Raw genomic sequence first — 26,970 nt, forward strand, 5'->3', positions numbered from 1 at the left:
TAACATATATTTTAGCTGTATTTTTTTAAATTTTGTGGTCATGTGATTTAACACTGTTTCACTTTTCTACTTAAAAGCCAGTTTTGGTTCAATCATACATCTCAATCAGTTAATGTAAAAAATCTGGACAAAGCTTGACAAAATGGTGGTACAAACAGGGACATATTTTAAATATTGCTCTTATAAACTTAGAAAGTTGCTAGAGTAACAGGCTTTGTTTTAATATACATTTTCTGAAGAATTTGAAGTCTGAAACTCAAATGTATGTCATTATTTAGTGACTTAAATCCTGACATCATTCCAGTGATTTGCCAGGAAAAAAGAGGAACAGGCCAAAAATATGAGCCAAAAATGTGGACATTCTGCGAAAATTTGTACTTCATTTTTCTGACTGTGTCCCCTTAGTGCGTTCTGTTCTTGAGTTTTTAATTTCTCATAAATGTTCATATATTCGGTCTTTAATGACACTTTCCCTTTTACTTACATAAAATGACAAGCACATCAAGCATAAACCCAAACAGACTGACATTTTTGTTTCACAATTACATTTTCTGGGGCACTTCATACTACCCACCCCATTTAACCAGAATATATTCAACTTATAAAACAGAAGGGTACTGGGATCAATGCCCACATTTGGACATTCTCCTGGAATATATAATGGATGTCCTAGATGCACCGCTCTATTCTAGAAATTTCTAGATGTTCCAGTCCTTTCTTAAAATCACTGTGGAGGCCCGTCCAGTCTTATCCAAGTCCATGCCACCTATGTCAAAAATCTTCCGGTTGTTAAATGAAATGTGTCTTATAATCTCCGCATCATTATTATAAGTGAGGATACAACCTCTCTGAAATTGCTTGCTATTTGGTTTGTCCATTGACAAAGTATGCATCCTATTCCTAACAAAGGCTTACAAATCCCTTTTGTCCTTTTATTGTAAACCTCCATAAATGGCTGTTCCAAAAATTCCATTGGATACTGTCTATTTAGTAACATTGTTAATTTTTCACCTTCATCAAAGAATGTCTCCAAAGAGGAGATCATACTTGCCAATATAACTAACTGTCCCTTGACAAGGGACTTTTTCTGATGCAATGGGTGGCATATATCATAATGAAGCAATGAGTTTGAGTAAGTGAGCTTCCTATATAAATTTGAAATAAAACACCTATTTGCATGATCAGTATTAATCTCTACATCCAAATAACAATTTATTTCATAAGACTTGGTTAAAGTAATCTCAAAAAAACTTGTTGAATTACTTATGTATTCAAAACGTTCATATAACCTATTTCAAGTCTTTCAAAAAAAAAAAAAAAACACAATATCATCCAAGAAGCACCTACAAAGTGTTCTGGTGTCCTTGAACTCAATTAAAAATAAACTGTATTTCCAAGTGTGCTAAAACTATGTTAGCAAAAATAGGGAAAAAACTTTGTTTAAAAGTAGTTCCATCAAACCAAATGAAATTATTGTCCAATCATCTCCATCAAATTTCTAATGACTTCAGTAGCATTACTGCTCTCTATATCCTTCTGTGATAGGAACTCAAAACCAAGGGCAGACATTTATACTTCTATGTTTTGTTTTGTTTTGTAAGTCCATTTGTCTAAAAACAAAAGAGGGCAGGAATCCATCCCACTATGAAGTTTTTTTCTAAATCTATTTGTTAAGAAAAGGAGTAAATATATTTCCATCTCATTGTTTCATGAATTTATTTCACAAAGAAAAAACTGACATGGAGAGATGCCATTATTTATTTATTTATTTATTTATTTATTTATTTGACATTTATCTGGGAAAGTCCGACTTGGTCAGGAACCCATTTTCAGCGGAGGCCCAGGGAGAAAAGCCTTAAAACACTGACATAAAGAAAAGTACAGAGAAACGTAATTATACATGAGAGAGTGTAGCTCACAATAACTTACAGATAAACATATTGACATACAGACAGAATATTTTTACAACAGTAATCCTTGCAAACAGAAATTACTGAGATATAAGTTGAATTAGGTAGTTTAAATATTACAATCTTTTTAGGCAGACTAATAATCAAAAATTACTAACTACCTTTCGATCCTTTTAATGCAGCTGACAATATCAGCATTGGCGGTGGTTGGTTTAATTATATAGAAGGTTTCCGGGAGATGGAAAAAGACTTATTGAAATTAAAAAGACTGCAGTGGGATCATTTGTACTTCAAGGCCTGTCTTTCAGTGAAAAGAGTTCCTAAAGGCTTGAAAGTCACTAATATGCCTGTGGGTAATGAGCATCCCAAAGAATTTTTAGACCAGTGGATTGAGCTTAACCACAAATTTCAGCCTCAATATGTTGAGATGTTGATTAAGCTCAATAAAACTAAAAGGAACAGTTTGAATGAAAAAATACATGGTGCCTTTTTTGCTTTGAAGGACAACACCACAAGTGAACATTTTGATGAGAAAGCCTGCTTTCTTCAGGATAAGTTAATTAATAAAGTAATGTCCTGAAAAAAAGAACGTTAAAGAAATTTAACAGAGACCATGCCAATTATGAAGGGGGTGTATTCCAGGTCTGTGGTAACTCGTAATTGGCTGAGGAAGAAAGAAGAGGTGTTGCTGAAAATGTTGGAAGTGATAATGTCTCTGTGGAAGAAGGAAGTTCCCAACAAGTATGGACATCTGAAAGATTAGCGCAGAGAAAGGTTGCCAATGAGTCAGTGCAGCAGAGAAATAATGTTTCCGCTGATGACAGCAATTTGGGTGTGACTAGCAATGGCCATCAGAATTCCAAGGATTTTCAACCTGTTCAGATGTACCAGCAGAAGGGGAATGCAAACAGATCATGGGTGGAAGTAGCAGCCCAGAATCAAATGCGGCAAGGGCAGAGGAAGGCAAACTGGAAGGGGAGTCACCAGCAATGGAGGAAATGAAAGGTACTTTTGATTATAATTTCAAAATAGTGAACCTATCGTCCTAATTTTTAGAAGATGCTCCGTGCACAGTATTGAGCAGAGCATGGAATTTTGTTCCTGACAAAAGGGCTGAAAAATATGATACTATAAACTGTTTTAGAGACTATATTCGTAAATTGAATTTAAGGGTGCTGTATAAATCAGATGGGGATGTGTACAGTGACTTTTCTAAGTCTAGCACATATAACCCTCCTTTAAAGACTGAATTGGAGTTTTTTGTGACTGTGATGGAAATGCAATTAATTGATATGTTTAATAAGAAGCCTGTGGATAAATATTTTAATATGTCTATAGAAGTGAAACGCATTTTTTATACTTTAATAAATAATGACATCATTATTCTTACTAAGGCAGATAAAGGTAATGCCTTGGTTATTTTAGATAGAGAAAATTAAGATAGTAGAATGAGTAAACTGTTAGGTATGAATTATTATAAGCCTATTTCTTTTTCTGAAATCAAAAAAGCTTATGAGTTTATAGATTTTGTTATAGAAGATTGGTTTAGTAGTGGGAGGATAACTGAAAATATTAGGAAGGTTTTAAGAGCTGAAAATCCAAAAATTAATAGGATTTTCAGTCTTCCTAAGATAGATAAAAGTTTGAATGATCCCCCACTTAGGCCAGTAGTTGTTAGCAACAGATGCAATACTAAGGGGCTGGAAATATATGTAAATAAGCATTTACAAAAGGTAAAAACAACCAAAGGAAGCAACAGGCCACAGCTGTAGAAAAATAAAAGCAATTTATTCCACACAAGACAAAGGTGAGCACTTTCGTGGACTAAGCCACTTCATCAGACAATAAAAACAGAACAAAGTCCCCATTTTATACCATTTTAGAACAAACTATTTGTACGTCGCTATGCTATGAATTTTATTTTAAGTGAAATTTGACTTTAAGCTTTTTTCAGGTGACACAGTGAATCTCTTGAGAGTGGTAATTTTTATGTTGTGTGCCTTTAAATGAAGGTGGGGATTTTATCAATTGAGTTGTTTTGAAATGGTTGTTTTTACGTGATATTTGAATGTTTTTTGGGAGCACAGCTTACCATTACCACTTATTTTTTGCTTTTTTACATTTACAAAAGGTAGTTGAATTGAATGGCTGTTTTATAAAAGATACTTTTGATTTTATGCAAAAGTTAGAAAATGTTGTGATTTGTGAAACTGATTTTTTAGTTTTGTTGAGTATTAAGTCATTGTATACAGTAATCCTGAATAATGAGGATATGGATATTGTTAGATTTAAATTAATTGATTATAAGTTTTTTTCTGATAATACCATCAAGTTAATTATGGAAGCTGTAGATATAATTTTAAGTTACAATTATTTTGAGTTTAATGATAAATTATTTCACCCAACAAATAGAGTAGTGATGGGGGCTCCCATGACCCCAAGCTATGCAAATGATTTTTTATGCATGGTTGGGAAAAGGCTTATATTTTAAATAGCAGCTTTTCTAGCCATATTTTAATTTATAAGCATATTATCAACCACATGTTTTTAGTTTGGAGAGGAAGCTACGAGAGTTTGGAAGACTTTTACAATTACATTAATAAAAATACTTGGGAATATGATAAAGAAAGTATCAAACAGTTAAATGTTACTGTTTTTAAAGAAAATGGCAGGCTTCTTACCAAGATATATAAAAAAGAGCTGCAGAATAATTCTTACTTGGATTATACTAGTATGCACATGAAGAATACAAAGGTTAACATTGTTAAAGGACAGTTAATGTGGGCTAGTAAGGTTAACCAAAAATGATAAGGACTTTAAAGAAGGTGCAGTTTTATGTGGGAAGTTTAGAAACAGAGGTTACCTAGCGAAGTAGTGGAAGCAAGTTGAAGGGAAGTATGTGACTTAAGACATCTGTGTAAGAAGCAATATGTGAAACCTACTAATAGAAATTACAATACGCCTATGCCATTTGCAAATAGCATAGATGCTAGGGCTATAAAGGAAATTGTGAAAAACAATGGGAAGATTTTAATTAGCAATCCAGATTGATTGAATGAAGTAGGTGAGGCCCCCGTTTTGTTCAAAAAAGAGAATAAAGTTTTCAGAATTATTTTCAATAGAGATTAAGTTTGTGCAAGAATGTTGATACTAAAGTAGGGATGTGTAAATGTTTTAAATGTAGTTTCTGTAATTGTCTGTATACAGGTACAGAAGAGTTTAATATTAATAATAGAATTATTGAAGAGTTTAATATTAATAATAGAATTATCAAACTTAAGAAAAGATACTCCTGTAAATGTAGATTTGTGGCATATTTGGCCAAGCACATGTCTTCCAACTCTTTTTATATAGGAAGGGTAACTAGAAAGCTATATAAAAGGATTTACACACATAAGTATGCTATTGCAGCCCAAAAAGATAATGCTTTAAGCAAGCATTTCAAAACTAGTAAATGTAAGGTTGATTTAAAATTTCTTGTTTTAGATCAAATAGAAATATATGACTTGAAGTCAGATGCAGACGATGAATGGAATATAAATGGCAAGTGGAATTAAATGCTTGTTATCCCCCTGGTTTGAATAACATGGAAGAATTTGTTGAGTATTTGAAAAGGAAAGGGAATCCAATGATTCATGTGATTTAATTGATGGTGTTATAGAAGAGATGTTTTTCGTATATTTTGTTAAGTCTGAGGAAGTTCACTGTGTGGATAAAAGTGCTTACTCGAGATTTTTAAGTATTTATTTAAATTGCTTCATTGACTTTATACTGTTTTTTATTATTATTTTTTTTAGTTAGACTGATGGTGTACATTATAAAAGTTTATATAAATTTGATGTCACAACTAGTATTTTCGTCACGTATCAAGTTCTTAGTCAAGTTTTTATAAATCTTGGGAGGGAGGGAAGAAAGCATGGTGGGTTAAGTACAGTGAAAAAGGAGGGGAGAGTGGGGGAGAAGAGAGTCTAGAAGAGTAAAGGAGGAGAAGATAAGGAGGGGGGTAAGAAATGGGTAGCTAGTTTTTTTGGGAACAAGAGCAGATGCTTGTATCTAAGAGGCGTTTTTTAGCATGAGTTTAAAATTCTTATGGTTTGTTATACATTATAGCTCTGATGTTTGCTAATAAGGTATTCCAGAATTTTGCTACAGTGTAGGAGTATAGAGACTCTCCAGCATTTTTCTTTGGTCTGTGAAGGGTTACTAGTTGCTTGTCTTCAGACTGGAGGGTCCTGGTGGGTATGTAGGTTTGGAGAAGTGGATTAAGTGTTAGGCAGTTATCAGGCTGATATATAACTTTGTGTGCCATATTGAGTTGTAAGTGGTCTATGAGGATTGGAAGTTTGAGCCAGTTGATTGCACTGAGAGCTGTGTAATGGTGTGTTATATGGCACATTTATAGCAAATTTAGCAATTTTATTATAACAGGATTAAAGTTTGTTTTTAGGGTAATCTGAATGTCAGAATGGGAACACCATAGAGAAGAGTGGGGAGCAGTTAAGTAGGGGCCAGGGTGGTTTTAGTGGTAGTATCCATTAAGTTTTTGTGGCTGTAGAGCATCCCTAGTTTGTAGTGAGTTTTCTTGATTGTATTGTGGATATGTACATCAAAGGAAAGGTTATTGTCTATGGTTACTCCTAGTAATTTGGCTTGAGAAACAACTTATATTTGTGTATTGTTTAGAGAAAAGATTTTAAAGCCAGCTGAGATATTTTTGGGTGTGAAAAGGAGGAATATTGCTTTCTTTGGGTTCAGCACTAATTTTGCATTGTTCAGCCAGGACTCTATGGAAGTGAAGGCAGTTTAGGTTTGATGCAGAATGTGCTCTATATTGTTGGAGAAGGAGATGACAGTAGAACTGTCTGCATATTTTATTAGGGAGCTTTGGTGAAAGGTGGTGTGATGGTTGTTAATGAAGATGTTAAAGAGTAATGGTCTGAGAATGGACCCCTGAGGAACTTCTGTGCTATTAGGTATATTATTGGAAAGGGTTCCCTGCTATTTTATGCATTGTTGTCTGCCTGTTAAGTAGCTATTAAACCATTGTTTACTTGGAGGCCAGAGACCAAGGGTAGAGTTTTTGTAGTAGTAATGGGTGGGATATGGTATAGATGGCCTTGGATAGGTCAAGAAGTATTACTGAGGTTAGTAGTCTAGCATCTCTGGCTTTGTTGACTGTATCTGTGAAGGATATTATTGCACTACTTGTACTATGTGAAGGCTGGAAGCCATGCTGGGTGGGAGTAAGTAAATTGTTTTGTAGACTATGATTAAGTAGTTTATGTACACATTTTTCTAATAGTTTGGATAGGGAGATAGGGTAGTGATGGGCTGATATTTGGTGATGTCATTCAGTTACCTCCTTTGGGTAAGGGAGTTATTATGGATTGTTTCCAGAGGGTGGTGATATAGGATTCTGAGATGGATCAGTTGATGACTATACTGACTGGATAAGCTATGGCATCAGTGGCATATTTTAAGTACTCTGGTGGTAGGTTGTCAGTGGAGGGAGAACAAGGTTTTAGTTTAAGGAGTAACCTAAGCATGAGGTGAGTGGGAACTCATTGAAGAGTAAGGACAGGAGATGTTGGTCAGCTGTAGTAGTGTCCTGAGGGAGAAAGGAAGAGGAGGAAGAGTTATTTTTATTAATTTTGGAGGGGCTGGGATTGTGCATGGGGTGAGAGTTTGTGGAGTTGTTAGAAGGATTGAATAAATTGAGAATACTGTCAATAAAATGCGTGCTGAAAGCTTCTGCTATTTGGGATGGGGTTTTATATCTGGCAGGTGATGGGTTTTCTTTGGTCCCAGTGGTGAGGAGTTGATAGATGGTATGCCAACATTTTTTTTTGTTTGTTTTTGTGGGAGGCTTGTTGCTGGGTGAAATAGTGCTTTTTATCACTATTAATCAGTTTTTGGCTTGGTTGCGTAGCTGTTTATATTTTTGGTAATTTTTTTTTCATTCTTGCCAGGCTTTACCTCTTGTTACTAGTATGTTTTTGGCAGACTTGGTTAGCCAGGGAGCATGATTAGTTTTCATTCTTTTGTGCAGAGTGGGGCGAGGTTGTTAAGGGTATCAAGGAATATTTTGTTGAAGTGGCTGACGGTATCATCTAAAGGTAGGGTTTTGAGTATGGACCAGTTTATTGATTTTAGTATAAAGTTAAATTAGTGCTGGTTGATGCTGGACAAGTTGCGTGAGGTTTTATAAATGTGGGTTTTGGAGGCATGGATCATGGTTCTGTTTGTATAGGTGGGGAGGTGGTCACTTAAAATGCTTGGTAGGGTTCCAGAGCTGGAGTATTTCTGAGGATCTGAAACTAGATCCGTGGTTGCTGTTTTTTGGAATTTTAGTTGGATCAGAGATGAGCTCAGTAAAATTGTGTAGGTTTATGGTGTTGTCAGGGTAACTGAAGTTTAGATTTTGCCAGTTTATGTTGATATCCCCCATGATGATGGCTTTGTTTGATATGTTTTGAGAGATCCAGGGTAGAAAGTCTTACAATATAGGGATTTTATTCCCTAATGGAATATATAAGACTGCAATACATAGTTATTGTTACTGATTTTTAAGGAATCTAAGAGAACTTCAATGGTGCCAAAGGAGGGGATTGGTTTGGTGTATGAGAGTACAGTGAGAGTGCTGGGATAGATTAAGGCTATACCTTCCCCTTTTTTATGAGTTTGGTCTGGTCTTATGTTGTAGCCAATTGGGAGTAGTTCAGTATCTTTAATATGTGGCATAAGCCACGTTTCCATCACTGCAAGTATGTGGAGGGAGTGTTGGGTAAGACATGTGTGGAGTTCTATAATTTTGTTGCAGATGCTATGCAGATTAAGAGTGATTACAGACAGATTTTTAGGGGAAGAAGATTTGGTAGAGGTATGGCTAGAAGTTTGACCTGGGATGGGATGGATGTCACCACAATGGGCCAAACTGGAGTAGATTTTTGTGTGATGGCTGAGGAGGGTAGTTTTATTTGAATGCTTCAGTTTTGTTAAGGGTGGTGGTGTAGTTTAGAGAAGTCATGTAGAATTTTAAATCTGGTAAATGATAGTATGCTAGTATCATATAAAGTGGGTGATATATTAGAGAAGATGTCTGTTTTTATTTCTAGGATAGTATTGGATGTGGTGGATTTTTCAGTTATGTGGTGGTTTTGGTGGTTTAATGCTGTAGCATGTAAAAGAAGAGTGAAACTTATGGCAATGAGGGGGAGTATGGTATATTCACAGAGAAACATACTACAGAATAATTTGAGGGGGTTCCCAAAAAGGAAATTAGTTAGTGTAACAGGTTAGGTGGGTGCGAGATGTATGTGTGGTATGATTTGCTGGAGGATAAATTATAGGTATGAGATTTGTTGGGGATTATTTATTTATTTATTTATTGAAATTTGTTACCTGGGTTAGTCCAGCTGAGCCAGGTGCCCATTTTCAGTGGAGACCCGAGGAGAAAAGCTCCAGAAATAACACAAGTAATTATGATTTACAAAATATTAAAGTAGGGTCACAGAAATATAGTACAAGTCAAAAAATTGTGAACAGCAGTACAATGCATAGGTAAAATGACAGTTAATAAGTACAATTTCCAAAATTTGAGAACAATATACAGCATAAGTAAACAATAAAAGGTTTAGAGATTATTATACAAAGGAGTACAGTATGAATACAGTTTGTTAGAGCAACTACAAGGAGGAAAAAGAGTTGATAGGGAAAAGCAGATAAGATGAGAAGAGAGGAGATTAGTTCAAATAGGGGGGTGACAAGGGTATGACCAAGTCTTCAGAAGAAAAAGTTTAAGTTCTTCCTTAAACAAGTATTTATGCTGAATGCTTCTTATGTTGAAAGGGAGTGAGTTCCAAGCATGGGCTACAGAGTATTTGTAAAAGGTCTTGCCAATGTTTTTGTTGGGTTTGTATAACTGAAGGAGGTGTTTACTGGCAGTATGGAGGTGACAAGGGGAGTTATAGAAGGAGACTAAATTGGAGATGGAGGGACAGGATAAGGGTTCATATAGGATAGTGTATGCAATATGTAGCTGGGGTATAAGTAGCTGTTTGGAGAATTCTGGTCATAGGAGTGACTTGAGGGCAAGACAGTGGTGAGATTTGTAAGGAAAGGTATTGGCAAATCTGGCAATTTTGTTATATGTTTGCTCTAGTTTAGTGATAAGAGATGTTTGAACATGAATAAGGACAGGGCCAGCATAAAGAAGGCAGTAATTGGAAAAGTGTGATTGGAGAAAATATTAAGGGTAGTGAGTGACTGGGTGCAAGTGTTGTAGGGGGAGGAGTTTTGGTTGGTATAAATGTAATTGTTGTTGGGGTGTGTGGGAATGGGGGTAGGGTAGGGAAGCAGAGAGAGCCTGAGCATAGTGAGGGTGAACGTAGTGGTTACAGCCACAAGCAGCAGATCATTAAGAAAGGAAAACAGAGAGTCCAACAATCCTAGGTGCACCAGGGTGAGGGCCACTAATGTTTAGTGCAGAAAGCCTAGGGGTGTTTATAGTGGATGTTTACTTGATAAAGGAGCCCTTTACAAAGATAGAGAGGAGATGGGTGTTGGCCAAGTATGCCATGGACTAAGTAGATTACTTTAAGTGCAGGATAGAAGAAGCAACTAGGGAGGAGGACTATCTGTAAGAAGTTAGAGAAGATGGGAGTGGAGGGGTGGGTTGAGGAGACCAAGATAAGTGTGTGTGCCGTGGCTTTGTTTAAAACTTGATAAACAAACTTAATTACAATATATAAAAGTCAAGTAGAAAGTGACATATGATGAGCATTCAGTGGAGATAGCACCAGTCTTTGTGACCCTTGCATACCTATATAGCAGTTATGCAGCCAGGAGTTTGTAGAGGGAAGGAGTGATATTGCTAGTCATGCAGTGGGGTAACTGTAAAATAAAAGAGACAAAACATATATAAAGGTGTTTGCTACCAGGGAGAGAAGAGCTGCTACCAGGGAGAGAAGAGCAGGTAGTAGTCTAGAGAGAGAGAGTTAGGGTGAGGGAAGAGAGCAGTGTGGAAAAGAGGGACAGATTAAAAGCAAAGGAGCTAGTATATATATATATATACTATTTAATACAGACACAAAGTAGAGAGCAGGATAGAGAAGAAGTGGACACAAGAAAGGAAGGAAGTCACTAGCTAAGAAAGAAATGATATAGGCACTGAAACACTAAAACAAAAGATGCTGGGGAGCACGAGAAAGCAAACTAGAAGCAAAATCAGGTTTATGAATTAAAAATCTTGCACAGCAGTTAAGCATGATGCCATATTTACAGTAATGTTCATTGAGTTTATACATTTCAATACATTATCTGTTATGAAGGCAATAAACTTACAAGATGATAGGTTAAAAGCAAAATAGAAACCATTTCCCTTTAGAGCACTGAAGAACATAGTATTAGGAAAATCAAATAGTGTCTACAAATCACTTTTGTCAGTGTTAACAAGTATGGATCCAGGCAATTTACCGATAACAGTAACCAAGTGTAATATCAAGGCAGTAAGCAATAATGAGAAAAACACTATGTGCGACTTGAAAGCACAAGAACCATACTATGCCCTATAAACTGTGGAGCTTAGCATTCAATATTAGCAATACTGTTTAGGAGCTCTGGTAAGAACAGGTTGAGAGACTTTTAATTTCAGTTGTTGGAACAACAAAAACAAGGACAGCGCTTAGCTACTTATTCAGATGGCAATCAACTAAAGTTCTGTACAGCCTTAGTATAACACAGGGCGCAGTTTATCCAGTAAAGTCAAACATACAATATATTGTATAAAATCGAAAAATTGAGACAATGCATTTGTCTAACTTATGAGGTGAGCACACTATTTCTCCATGTACCAGGAGCTGAGAGGGGGGTCCAGATCTGGAGCAGATTTAAAAAATGGTGCCTGAGGATTTCAGGACGCTAAGTAACTTCAGATTAGCCAACAGGGAGGGGTGGGGCCAAGAAAATACAACAAGTAGTGTAGACAAGTGAGATGGGGAGGTGATGAGTGAAGACACAAAAGGTGGAGACAAAGTTGTTTGGAGAAAGGTGCATAGTGAGGAGAGGCGGAGCTTAGGCAGAGTTAGAACCATGAGGAGCAGCTCGCTAAAAAAGAAAAACAATCAGAGAGTTCAACAATCTTAGGTGTACCAGGATGAGTGCCACTAAAGTTTAGTGGAGAAGCACTAGAGGAGTTTAGAGTGGATATTTACTTGCTAAGGGAGATCTTGAGAAAGATAGAGAAGAGAGGGATAATGTCCAAGTATTCCATGTACTGGGTAGATTATTTTAAGTGCAGGACAGAAGAAGTAACTAGGGAGGAGGAGTATGTGTAAGAGTTAGAGAAGATGGGAGTGGAGGAAGTAGGGCTGAAGCAATTAAGATAAGTGTGCATGCCATGGCTTAGTTTAAACCTTGATAAGCAAATGTAATTACAATGTACGAAGGTTGAGTAGAGGGTAACATCAGTCTTTGGGTCCCCTGCATGCCTATATAGCAGTTATGCAGCCATGAGTTTGTAGAGGGAAGGAGCGATATTGCTAGTCCCGCAGTAGGGTAAGATGAGCATTCAGTGGAGGTTAGTACCAGTCTTTGGGTCCCTTGCATGCCTATATGGTAGTTATGCAGCCAAGAGTTTGTAGAGGAAAGGAGTAATTTTGCTAGTCCTGCAGTGGGGTAAGTGACAAGCACACTATTCCTCGGCAGCCAGGGGTTGTGAGGGGGTCCGGAACTGGTGCAGATTTAAAAAATGATGCCCAATGTTTAAATGGCAGGCCTTCACAGAGCAATCAATATTGACTTTGCTGTGAGTTTTCTTACCCACAAAGTCATTTATTAGGCATATTTGTTAAAATGTGCACTTGTTGAATTATTACAGCAGATACACTGCACTAATTTGTGTTATTGTCTTTCTAACTGTCTGGACATAACTTCATATAAATGACACTTTGCAATATCTGAGTCTTTACAACAGTTGCTTTTACCTTGGCACAAGCTAGTCACATTTTCATCCCTCTGTACAGTCTAATCTTATTATATTGAAATATTTTAAGTTCATTCTAGATCTCTCACAAATATGGCTATACAAATTTGGCCACAGACAACAGAATTTAATTAAGAATGGTAAAGAAACTCACTTTAAAAATGTAGCAATCATACTTACTACAGCAGCTTAGAATATTGTAAATATATGCCTGAATTCCTGATTCAAAAACAGTTTTTGAAGGTATTCTATGTCTGCTACATATCTGCTCACACAAAAAGAAAGGATGTAGAAGCATTGCAAAAGTCATCATAGCTGGGGTCTTTCTGCCCCTATCAACATCATTATGCTCACGAGAAGCATCTTAAACTGTAATTTAGTATCCTTATAAACATTTTTTTAGTATTTGGAGACCTAAATACCTAAACATTAATTTACATGGTAACAAATAGTTTAGCAAAACAACCTAACTTACCAAAAAAAAAAAAAACACCTCAGAGAATCCGCATCCTTTCTACACCCACCACAAGTATAGATACTGAATCCCTGCTTAACCTCATAATAACTAACATACATGAAAACTGAGTCAGACATAGTCTACCAAGAGATAAGTACTCTATTCTGTTACTCTGGTCACTCAAGGAACCAAAGTTTCCATCACCCTCATACACTGGAAGTGTTTTCCAGCATCTAAACCAAACTGCACTGGTGCACTCTCTGTCTCATCTATGATTATCATTGAACTAGCTCTGTCATCTCTGACACAACCTCTACTGACCAGGCAGCATGCCACCGATATTATAGCAACTAGAACAGCAACCATTTAGCACTTACTTGAGCTAACTAGACTTAAAATTCAAAATCTTGTTAACATCTAGAGATATGATATGGCACCACTAGAATGAAACAGGACAATCTTCTAATCAGTTTATCCATTTGCACAAGAGACATTATCCTATAATGGTAGTGTATGTAGGTACCCTAGAAAGGACTGGCAACATTAAAAAGTATATATTTGGGAAATCATACACACACACACATGAACACACACGCGTATACATGCAGATACACTCACACATCTGCACAAGCACACACACAAGCACTAATGGACATACTGACATAACATTTTATTCCTTAGAAAAGCAAAATAACTTCTTAGTTTGCTCATTTCAAGCAAACCTGGAACTCATTTATTTTCTAATCAGACAGCAAACAACCAAGGAAACATTAATAACTTATACTCTTCCATGACACTGTTTCAAACAAATATCTGCACATGTGATATCTAAAAAGAAATTTCATCTTGTCATTGAAAACAAGGCATCAACATTCATAATAAAACATGTGATGTAACTACATATTTTTCCATGACTGATGTAATAATTTCACTAGATCTAAGGCCATCTATAATTATAGCTGTCACTTGTTCCTCTCTAACATAGATGACAAACAAGGGAGGTAGTTTATTAAGATGTTTTATTACAATGAAACACATCAAAATGGATAGCAACATCACATACTATAAACAAACTGATTAACAGACAGATCTTACAGACATATATGCTTACATCTCAACAGCTTACTACAAAATGACAGTCAGGCTCACACGTGCTCAGTATTTATACACTTGTGCAAGCCCTCAGATAGCTTCTTAAAGATACATACACACATTGATGTACATCCTTCCTCTTAAAATGATTGCCCTTAGTTGAAAATAACATTGGAGGTAGATATGATGAATTATTATAAACATTAGAAACAAACACAATGTTCAAGTTCAAGTTGCTGTGTATCTATAGTATGTTCTGGAAATGTGACCGGCTCTTGTAACAACAATCTGGACTGGGTTTAGCAACAGAGACAGTCTTTGGTGAACAATTCATATCAGGAACTTCTAGATTCATCATAGGAATGGGAATATTCTCTGGAACTTCCTCTGGAACTGGAACACTGGACAACTCACTCTGAGATAAAGAGTCTTTCTCACAGGCTATGTGCTGTGGTATAGGCTCAGACACAGGCATCAAATGTTTCCAATTCCACCTAAACCCTACTCCTTGTGATTCCAGAATATATGATCTTGGTTCTGAGCAAATATTCTCCATGACTCCAATCTGATCATAACCTTTGGATGTTTGCATCCTTACCACTTCTTCTCATAATGGATTGAGTGGTTTGCTGGTCTTATAATAGTAGGACTTTTGAGTTAAATGCTTCTTCAACAGATTGGTTTTCACTGACCTTTTATTCTTGACACATGGAACCATCAATTGACTACTGTTTGGTAACATGGTTCTGGTTTGTCTCGACAGAAGTCTCCGGGCAGGGGAACCAAGATGTTTATCACGAGGAATATTTCTGAGACTCAAGAGATTCAGGAAAGCATCACTATTGTCTCTTTTCAACTTCTCTAGTAACTGTTTTGCACTTTGAACTGCATGTTCTGCCAAACCATTTGACTGTGGATACTCTGGGCTACTCATAGCATAAGTAAAGTCCCACTCTTCTGCAAATCTTTTGAACCGTTGGCTTGTAAACTGTTTGCCATTGTCAGAAATAACTTTCTGTGGACTACCATGGACTACAGAATGATGTTTCATTTTAGTGATGACAATATTGGAAGCTAGATTAGGAAGTAGGTCAATCTCGATCCAATTTGAATAAGAGTCTACTAACACCAAGTAATGTTGACCATTCCACTCAAAAATGTCAGTGGCTACTGTCGACCAAGGTAGTTCAGGAGTCTGGCTTAGCTGAAGTGGTTCTTTCCGTTGATGTGGCTTAGTACCATTACACATGGAACAAGATGATAGAACTCTCTCAATATCTAGTGACACAGAAGGCCAAAATACTAGACCTCTTGTCCTTCTTTTGGTAGAATCTGCTCCTGGGTAACCAAGATGCAAGACAGTAATGTACTCTTGTTGCAAGGACTTTGGAACAATTATTTTCAGCCCTTTCATAATGATACCTTTGTAAGACAAAACCTCATCTCTGTATGCGAAATAAGGTTGCACTTCTTGTGGTAAATTAGATTGCTTAGGTGGCCATCCCTGTTGCATAAAGTGGGTGATCCTCTCTAAAACTGGATCTGTGGCTATATGATCTCTCAGCTCATCAGGACATGTGGAAGAAACATTTCTCACTTCCATGACTTCAAAATCAAGGTTTTTATTCTCATGCTGTTCAGTGGTGTTTCTGGGTGAAATGGAGAATGTATCAGCAAGATAAAGAAGTTTGCCTTTGTTGTAAATGAGAGTAAAATTATACTTTTGCAATCTCAACATCATACGTTGCAATCTGGCTGGAGCTGTATGCATAGACTTTCTCAAAATAGTGACTACAGGTTGGTGGTCTGTTTCCATCTGGCTAAGTCTACCATAAACATAATTATGGAACTTTTAACATGCAAACACAATTGCCAAAATCTCTTTCTTAATCTAAGCATACTGCATTTCAGTTTGCGTGAGAGTTCTCGATGCATAGGCAACAGGTTGATCCTCTTTTAGGATGACTGCACCTAAACCAAATTTTGAAGCATCATAGGAAAGAGTAACTAGTTTATGAACATCATAGTATCTGAGAGTTGGTAGACTGGAAATTCTCTGTTTCAGGGCATCAAATACTCTTTGATGCTGTTCTAACCAAGCCCAGAATACATCTTTATGTGTTAGCTCTCTGAGTGGTGCTGATATTTGACTCAAGTCTGGAATAGACTTGCCTAGGTAGTTAACCCAGCCAAGAAAACATTACAGGGCTTGAACATTGTCTGGAGATGCCAACTCGAGAATGGCTGTTTGCTTAGAAGGGGTCTGGTCATAGGCCTGAACCAGTAAATAAATGACAAACATAAGTAACTTCATGTAGCCTGAATTTGCATTTCTGTGGGTTGAGCTTAAGATTCCCTTCACATGCTCTTTCCAGAACTTTTCTGAGGTTTCTGTCATGCTCAACTTCACCATTAGCTTCTACTAGTATATTGTCTACTATAACAGCACAAGGATATGCAGAAAAAATTTGCTCCATTGCACGTTGAAAGACTTCACTTGCAGAAATTATCTCAAATAGCATTCTCAAAAATCTGCACCTTCCAAACGGAGTACTGAACATAGTTAGCAATGAGGATTTCTTATCAAGCAAAATTTGCCAAAACAAACTATTTGCATCTAAGAGATAAACAGTGGCATTTGGCATAAGAGCAGAGACTTCTTTGACTGTATGCATTGGATAATGAGGTCTTTTTAGTGCTTTGTTCAAGTCTTGTGGATCAGTACATATTCTGATATCATCTGAGCTTTTCTTATGAGCTACTACCATGGAGGATACCCACTAAGTTGGTTCATCTACTGGGCAAATTACACCTTGCTGCACCATTTTATCTAGCTCAGCTTTGACTCTGTTCTGCATAGCTATTGGAACTTTCCAGACTGGCCTCATTACGGGACTGACATTGGGGTGTAACTTCATCGAGCATACAACTGGAAGCTTGCCTAGTTTGTCTTCAAAAAGATCAGCATTGGTAGAAAAAAATATGTTGGGCAAAATTAGAATAGTGTTCTTTCAAGCTAACATGATGGACTTTCTTATTAAATGAAAGCAGTACCATTTTCAAACTGTCTCTGAGCCCTAATAATGACTGGATGTGACACTTGACCACATAAAATAACAAGTCATAACTTCTCTCAGCAGATTAATATGAAAGCACTACTGAGCCCTCATTTTGAATTTCTTCACCTCCATAAGCAACAAGCTTCACACACTTTTCTAAATCAAGCCTTGCACCAGCATATACTCTAGCAAATGTTTCTGATGACATAACATTGAACTTGGAACCTGTGTCACCTTTGAGCTCTGTGGGTTTTCCATTTATCCAAACAGTACAAAATACTTCATTCTTTGCCCTTAAATCTTCTGCAGTGACTGTTTCATGAGGCACTGACACACCATCAACATAAAAATTAGGGTTGCAGCTTTCTAACTGATCATCTAATTTCTTTGAATGTTCCCTTTTAATAAAATAATGTGTGCCCTTTGATTTACAAAACCTTTTGAAATGATTCCACTTATTGCATTTGTGGCATCGGTGACTAAAACTAAACATTTTCCCTTTTAGATTCATGATTTCCACCACAATTATGACAGTTGGCAATGAAACTAGGTTGGGGCCCATGCTTTGAGTTTGCTGACTCAGTCTTATGCTTCATTGAGACTGTGTGAACTCTGTAACTTGCTGGAAACCTCTGGAGTTTGCCAGTGGGTGTTGCAGGGGCTACAGTTACAGCCATGTGCTTGGACCGGTTTCTTTTAACCACATGTTGCATACTATCAACATGAGCTCCAGAAGTTACTGGAAACATGCATTTCTCATTTGTAAGCATATTTGTGTACCTTTCTGTGAGCTTGTATACCTGACAAATTTCAATGGCCTTATTCAAAGTTAAACCCTGTCACAAAGCAAAATCATTCTCACAGCATCATCCTTAATACCACACACAAGTCTGTCTTTTATCAAATCATCCCTTAAATCATGAAATCTGCATGTTTTAGCCTTTTTTCTCAAGTCTGTTATATATGATGCAAACGTTTCATCAGGCTTTTGATCCCTTGTGTAAAATAAGTGCCTTTCCATTGTAATGTTTGTCTGGGGGTTACACATTTCTCTAAATTTACAGTTTAAGCACTCAGGGCCCTCCCTTGACTCTGCTGGTACAACAATATGACAGTTTTCCCCCTCTGCTGCAAAAATAGCAAGTGCATACAAAAAATGAATGCTCCCTTTCAATGCCTTCTGACCCAGCTAAATTAAGTAGAATAAATGCCGTTGTATGTTCATCTTTATCAGAAAATGCAGGCTGTATGAAAATGCTGTAGTCTTGCTCACTCTTCAGTTGTCTGCAATATTATTATCAAACACAAGTGTACTGTGTTTTCTAAATCTGTCTGCCATGCCAACAAAGTATGCATAAACACACTGAAAAATATGGCCCTCATAATTATGTATGAATAAGCACACATAGCAGCTTGTGATAACATTCAAATGCACAATAAACTCTTTGAAATACTGTACTTTGTGAAGTATGGTCTGAAATGGCTTTATCTTGTGAAATAACCTTACTGTAATACTGCACAAACAGGCAAACACTCCATACAATTCTGATAACTCGGATATCTTTAATTAATATGCTAAATATATGCTTAGCGAAATATGTGGTAGTTCCCTTTTATTTTATACGGTTTATGCAATTTGGACTTTATTTCAAACATTTTCTGTAGTAATTCAAATATTTTTATCAATAGTGGACATATCAGGTTATTTAAGTATCTTTTAGAGCGTTCTGTATGCTTTGTTAAATATTTTGAGAATAATGAAATTATTTGAGCAAGCTTTAACATCTGAAATTCATTTCTGACCTGTTTTGCTAATTATATGTGCAATCAGCATGATCCACTCCTATATAGGTTCATAGGTTCATAGGTTTATACTAGGCTATCTGCCCTAAGGCATTTATAAGCCTAGCCCAAATTTTTGTGGCTTACGCCACCCCTTATATGAAAAAATACTGTGCCCATTAGTTTGTTGTGCCTCTGTCTAGCAGTGACACAGAGATGATACCCGGGATAAACCTACGATCTCCCATCCACAGGTCAAGATTTCTCTTGAACAGAGCCAGCGAGGTGCTCTGCCTCACATGGATCGGGATTTTATTCCACAGCATAGGGAGTCTCTGAGTGATAAATCTATCCCTCCAGCACGTCCTATTTATATCCGTGCTAAGTTTTAAGTCACTTGCTCTAGTGGTTTTGGTGGATTTGGATTTTTTGAGGTGCAGCATGTCCATTAATTCCGAGTTGGACATGGCCTTGTATGTCAGGCACATGTCACCTCTGAGCAGATGGTATGCAACTGAATAGAGCTGGAGTTTCTTCAATCTGGCAGCATATGACAGATTTTGGAGTCCCTTTATCCTTTTGGTGAGGAACTTTTGGGGTCTCTCCAATTGCTGCAGATGTCGGGTGAGATACATCCCAAATGAGGCATTGTACTCGATCATTGGTCTGATAAGTGAAGAGTACATGGGAACAATGACCTCACTAGATCTGGATGTGAATCCCTTCATGATCAGGTGGGCAATGTAGAAGGTCTTTCTAACCACTTTAGCAACGTAAGTGTCAAAAGAAAGGCCACTGTCAACCTGGGTCCCCAGGTCCCGGATAACCTCTTCTGTGCTTAGTGGATTGCCACCTATATAGTAGCTTGGGGTTACCTTGTTTTTCCCAAAGGGTATGACTATACATTTTTTGGCATTTAACTTCAGGCCATGGCTCTGGCACCAGCTATCTGTTTCCGTGAGTCCCTTCTGATGGATATCCGTGTCCGATGCACTTTCCACTATGGCGCCCAGTTTGCAGTCGTCTGCAAACTTTGTCAGCCAAAGTCCTCCCATGTTGGCCTGTACTTCTGAGAAGTAGATGCCGAACAATAGGGGGCCAAGGACCGAGCCCTGTGGGACGCCACTTGTGACCGGCTTGGAGTCTGACATAGCGCCAGCAACTCTAACCCTGTGGGTTCTGTCCTTAAGCCAGTTTGCAACCCATCTTGTGACATATGGGTTTACATTTAAGCTGGTAAGTTTTTCTACAATACCCGAGTGGGGTATTGTGTCGAAGCCTTTGCAAGGTCAAGGTAGGCTGTATGCACTGCCTTTCCCTCATCAATGGCCTTGGTGACTGTTTCGAAGAAGTTGACCAAGTTCAAAAGGCATGATCTGCCCTTGACGAAGCCAAGCTGGGTCGGGTCCAATGTCTGCAAGTCCCCTATATCTTTGTTTATGAGCTCCATTATGATCCTCTCCATAGCTTTGCAGACTAGACTTGTTAAGCTTATGGGGCGGTAATTACCAGGGTCCGTAGAGACACCGCCTTTGTGGAGTGGGACCACAGTTGCCGTACACCACTCCTTGGGCACGTATCCTGTGGTAAGGCTGAGATTAAACAGCTGCCTTATGTGCGGGTTTAATTCCTCATTTAGCTCGTGTAGCACACAGCCGGGGACACCATCCAGTCCCATTGATGTTGTGTTTTTAGCTTTATAGAGAGCAGCTTTCACCTGCGCATTTGAGATGTCTGGGAGGCTACACTCTGATGGGATAGTTATCTCTCCTTTAGGGGGGGAGAGGGGGGTGAAGTTTGTACTGAACCTGTCTGCCAGTATGTTGGCAATGTCTGTGGGTTCAGTGATTTTTGTATCATTTTGGACTAATTCTGAGCATATCTGGGAGTTTCCACCCAGGTTCCTAACATAGCTGAAAAAGGCCTTATGATTGTCCTTTGAATCCATGGCAATTTTTCTCTCAAAATTGGCCTTAGTTGATTTTATGAGTGCTCGTATTTTTTTACTAATAATGATCAGGGGTGACTTCCCTTTTATGGATTTTGTTCTATCATGTAATAGCTTTCTCCTCTTATTGTAAAGTTTGTTAATGGCTGGGTCCACCAGACTGGACGTTTGCCCTTTGTGGAAAGAGTCTTGGTTTTATTTGGGATTGCCTGATCCATGCAGTCCTGGAGGTGTTCATAGAAGGCATTTGTAAGGGCTTCCGCAGCTTGGGTTGTGGTTTCCACTGGCTCAGGGGCCTTGAAGGATACCACACCAGTCTTGAGTAGTGTGAAGTTTGCTTTAGAGAAGTTCTTCACTGTGGTCTTTTTTGTTTGGGGTGGGGCGGGATGTGGATTTCCAGTGAGATTAGTTAATGATCAGATCTCACCAATGAGGGATATACTCCGGTGTGGAGCATTTTGTCCCCATGTTTGTGATAATGAGATCTAGTATATTTTCTCCTCTCGTGGGAACAGTGACTAGCTGTTCCATGGCATTTGAATTTATGAACTCCAGGAACCGTTGGGCTAGAAAGTTAGGGCTTGAGTAATGTTCCCAGTCTATATTCGGGTAGTTGAAGTCACCCAATATGATGGTGTTTGGAGATACATTTATATCCTCCAGTGTCTTCAGGAAGGCTTTGTGGGGTTCCTGAGTTTGAGAGGGTGGCCTGTAGCATGCTACAATTTGTAGAGCAGTTTTGCCTATGGTTAGTTGCACCTGGATGGTTTCAAGCTTATGCGTTGCCACCAACCTGGAGGTGTGGGTATCCTTTATGAATATGGATACACCCTCCATTTGTGGTGTGGTCCGGGTTTTGGGGCCGAACGCATGATATGAGGTAAAACCTAATAGTGCCGGGGTGCTCTCAGGAGCCTTGAACCAGGTTTCAGTTACAGCACAGACATCGATTTTCTCCATACTGAGAAGAGCCTCGAGTGCGTGCATTTTGAGATTTAGACTTCTGGCATTGAGCAGCATTACCCTCAGTTTCTTCCCATTTTTGTTTTCTAGGGTGGTAGGTTTAGAATTTAAGCCTTGCCTAAAAAAGGCACTATGGGGGTGGCAAGAGTCTTAGCCAATATTCAGAATCCCAGGGGTGACAGGTGCAAGCCATCCCTTGCGAAGCAGCGTGGCTTGTCAAGCATGTCATCCCAGGCAGACAGACACTGGATCCCCTTTGAATGACACCAGACATTAAGCCAGTTGTTAAAGCTGATTATCTTGTCTCTATATTGTGGCATCATTCTTGGTGAAGGAAGGATACTGCTCAGGGTCAGGGTCATACCTGCCTGGGCTACATAATCAGAGAGCTCCTCTATGTCTCTTTTCATGTAGTCCAGGGAGGTATGTCTCAGGTCGTTCACACCAGCATGGACAATGACTGTGTCATATTTGTACTTGCCGTGGAGTGACCAGAGTGCTTGTGTTATGTGGCGGATTCTAGCACCCGATAGGCAGCTTACTGTGACCCTCTCCTTGTTCAGCCTGGTGAGTGGGACGTCAGTGTGTCTGACTATGGAGTCACCTATGACAAGTATGTTTTGTGTTGTATTTGGCCTTAAGGGCTGTGACTGCTTTGCACACTGCTTTTGTGGTTTATGTGTTGCTTGTGGGGTGTCTTGAGGTAGCAGTTGTTTGGGTGTCTGCTTTGGAGGCCTCTGCTGTTTAGGTAAATTTTACTCAGAGCCTCCGAGTATGTCTTTGTGTGTTTATGTGTTTGATTCAGTGGTGTGGTAGCATTATGTGAGGCTGGTTTTGTGGTGTGTGTAGTTGCCTTCTCCTCCTGTCTGGTCTTGCCAGTCCTGGGTTGAGAGAGCTCAGCCTCCAGTTTGGCTAAATAGCTGCATCTCTCGCAAGTATTTGTGTTATGTGGGAGGAGGAGAGGGTTGTCTGTGTACATGAGGCAGTTATAACATTGCCTCAAGATTCCCAGATTCACCAGCTGGACCGGAGAGGAGATTGACAACTGACCTATGGACATGCTAGAATAATATTGGGAATTCCTTAATAATTGAAAACAAGGGCCAGTGGGGAGTGAGGGTGTAGTGCTTTTAATTTTTAGTGCTGACTTATATAATTGCTATAGTGAGCAAGTGCCAGGTAACTTGAGTGCAATGTGTTACAAGTAACTAAATGCAAAACGACAAACAGTAACTTTCTTTCAAGTGAAACAAGGAACTAGTACAGTAAGCAATGCAGATATCACTAGTGATCCACAGAAGCGCTGAGAAGCCATGTATTAGGTGGAATTAGCTTCCAGGGAAATAACAAGCAAATAAACAACAAGCATATAAACAAAGCTAGATTCAGCAGGCCTGGATCTAGTCTATGCTAGAGCAAACAAGGTGTACCAATTTCAGTAAGATACAGTTCAAATATTCAGGCACTATAAACCTTTAACCAGAAATTCCCAGCTCAGAAGGTCAGAGTCCAGCCTCTTCTCCCACAAGAGTGCAGACCACGAACCTTCTTAATGTAAAATAACTGGCCTGAAGCCCAAGTGCCTAAACCAGAACTAATACCCTTGGACACTGGGCTCTCATTCAGCAGTTCCCAACTTAGAAGGGTGAAAGCTACCTGTCCTGCCACCACAGTGCTTGCCACAAACCTTCCTAATGTAAAACAACTGGTCTGAAGCCCAAGTGCTTAATCCAAAAGACTTAGAATGATAGCTACACTTTAATCAAGTTACAACCAAGCAGTAATAAATACAATTGAATACTTTAGAGAATGTCTGGATTAGTGCTCAAGTTACACAAACAAAACTAGATCCAGCAGGCCCGAATCCTGTCTATGCCACAGCAAACAAGGCACACCAACTTCGGTAAGAAGCAGTTCAGATATGCATGCACTATAAGCCTTTAACCAGAAATTCCCATCTCAGAAGGGCAGAGTCCAGCCTCTCCTCCCACAAGAGTGCAGACCACGAACCCTCTTAATGTAAAATAACTGGCCTGAAAGCCCAAGTGCTTAAACCAGAATTAATACACTTTTAGAATAACAGACACTGAGCCCTCAAACAGCAGTTCCCAACCTAGAAGGATGTAAGCAACCTGTTCTGCCACAACAGTGCAGACCACAAACCCTCTCAGTGCAAAACAACTGGTCCGAAGCCCAAGTGTTTAAACCAAAAGGCTTAGAATGAGTTACACCAAGCAGTAATAAATACAATTGAGTATTTTTAAGATGATGCAAAAGTAAAATGAAGTAGGTAGAAACACAAGTACAGTAAAAGCAGATAAATTTTTTTTTTTATCTGAACAAGTGCTGAGATCAAAGAAACAGATTTGAGTGCTGAAACTAGAAAACTGGCTAGTTATAAGAAAAAAAACAAGCTAGAAGGCTTCCCTCAAACACCGAAGGGCTTGGGGGCTCAAAAGCCTACAAATAGTCTATACCACTTAACAGGAAAGGCAGGAAATAAGCTTAATTTTTATTTGTCTGTTTCCCAGATGCTCTCTTTGTACACAGTAGGAGTGCCTGAAATCAGAATATGATTTCACTGCACTCAGTTAAGTGAGCAAATGAGATGGGCCCAGAGGCAGGCTGAGGGGCGGGCAGTTTCAAGGCCACTAAGATTAACACCAAAACAAAAACAGGGAGGGTGGGTGGGAATAACTGAAGAGCAGAATAACTGCAACTTGAGTTCAATATTCCTTCAACACAGTTTAAATCAAATTAAATACTGTATTTTTTAAAAATAAAGTGCAGATAAAGGTACTTAAATTCTCTTATACGTCCAGTTGAATATAACCAAGTTCTTAGCTGGCCAAAGCTGAGGTTTTTAAGCAATAAAAATTTCACAATGCACCACATAAAAAGGCAAGGACAGGAAATCAAAGAATGTGGCTACCCCCACACCTGTAATTACTAGCAAATAACACACTAGCTTCAGTTCAAGTTACTAAATAGCAGAATGACTGCAACTTGAGTTCAATATTCCTTCAACATAGTTTAAATCAAATTAAATACTGTATTTTTTTAAAAAAAAGTGCAGATAAAGGTACTTAAATTCTCTTATACGTCCAGTTGAATATAACCAAGCTCTTAGCTGGCCAAAGCTGAGGTTTTTAAGCAATAAAAATTTCATAATGCACCACTTAAAAAGGCAAGGACATGAAATCAAAGAATGTGGCTACCCCCACACCTGTAATTACTAGCAAATAACACACTAGCTTCAGTTCAAGTTACTAAATAGCAGAATGACTGCAACTTGAGTTCAATATTCCTTCAACACAGTTTAAATCAAATTAAATACTGTATTTTTTTTTAAAAAGTGCAGATAAAGGTACTTAAATTCTCTTATACGTCCAGTTGAATATAACCAAGTTCTTAGCTGGCCAAAGCTGAGGTTTTTAAGCAATAAAAATTTCACAATGCACCACTTAAAAAGGCAAGGACAGGAAATCAAAGAATGTGGCTACCCCCACACCTGTAGTTACTAGCAAATAACACACTAGCTTCAGTTCAAGTTACTAAATAGCAGAATGACTGCAACTTGAGTTCAATATTCCTTCAACACAGTTTAAATCAAATTAAATACTGTATTTTTTTTAAAAAAAAGTGCAGATAAAGGTACTTAAATTCTCTTATACGTCCAGTTGAATATAACCAAGTTCTTAGCTGGCCAAAGCTGAGGTTTTTAAGCAATAAAAATTTCACAATGCACCACTTAAAAAGGCAAGGACAGGAAATCAAAGAATGTGGCTACCCCACACCTGTAATTACTAGCAAATAACACACTAGCTTCAGTTCAAGTTACTAAATAGCAGAATGACTGCAACTTGAGTTCAATTTTCCTTCAACACAGTTTAAAGCAAATTAAATACTGTATTTTTTTTTAAAAAGTGCAGATAAAGGTACTTAAATTCTCTTATACATCCAGTTGAATATAACCAAGTTCTTAGCTGGCCAAAGCTGAGGTTTTTAAGCAATAAAAATTTCAATGGCCTTATTCAAAGTTAAACCCTGTCACAAAGCAAAATCATTCTCACAGCATCATCCTTAATACCACACACAAGTCTGTCTTTTATCAAATCATCTCTTAAATCATGAAATCTGCATGTTTTAGCCTTTTTCTCAAGTCTGTTATATACAACAATATGACAGTTTTCCCTCTGCTGCAAAAATAGCAAGTGCATACAAAAAATGAATGCTCCCTTTTAATGCCTTCTGACCCAGCTAAATTAAGTAGAATAAATGCCGTTGTATGTTCATCTTTATCAGAAAATGCAGGCTGTATGAAAATGCTGTAGTCTTGCTCACTCTTCAGTTGTCTGCAATATTATTATCAAACACAAGTAAATCTGTCTGCCATGCCAACAATGTATGCATAAACACACTGAAAACATTCAAATGCACAATAAATTCTTTGAAATACTGTACTTTGTGAAGTATGGTCTGAAATGGCTTTACATTGTGAAATAACCTTACTGTAATACTGCACAAAAGGCAACCACACTCCATACAATTAAGATAACTATCTTTATTAAAATATGCTAAATATATGCTTAGCGAAATATGTGGTAGTTCCCTTTTATTTTATACGGTTTATGTAATTTGGACTTTATTTCAAACATTTTCTGTAATAATTCAAATATTTTTATCAATAGTGGACATATCAGGTTATTTAAGTATCTTTTAGAGCGTTCTGTATGCTTTGTTAAATATTTTGAGAATAATGCAATCAGCATGATCCA

The 26,970-nt window shown here is 38.0% G+C and overlaps 1 protein-coding gene across 1 annotated transcript in view; it reads left to right on the forward strand.

The window, feature by feature from the left end:
- Positions 1-2,824: 2,824 nt before the first annotated feature.
- Positions 2,825-26,970, forward strand: part of LOC122797034 (histamine H3 receptor-like) — a 406,192-nt gene continuing 382,046 nt past the window's right edge. The window contains exons 1-2 of the mRNA XM_044065806.1: positions 2,825-2,915; positions 5,397-5,453. Coding sequence (XP_043921741.1) covers positions 2,825-2,915; positions 5,397-5,453 — 148 coding nt within the window. The remainder of the gene's footprint in view (positions 2,916-5,396; positions 5,454-26,970) is intronic.

Source organism: Protopterus annectens, chromosome 3.part0 (assembly GCF_019279795.1).
Source record: "Protopterus annectens isolate FY-2018-M chromosome 3.part0, PAN1.0, whole genome shotgun sequence".
Lineage (NCBI taxonomy): Eukaryota > Metazoa > Chordata > Ceratodontiformes > Protopteridae > Protopterus > Protopterus annectens.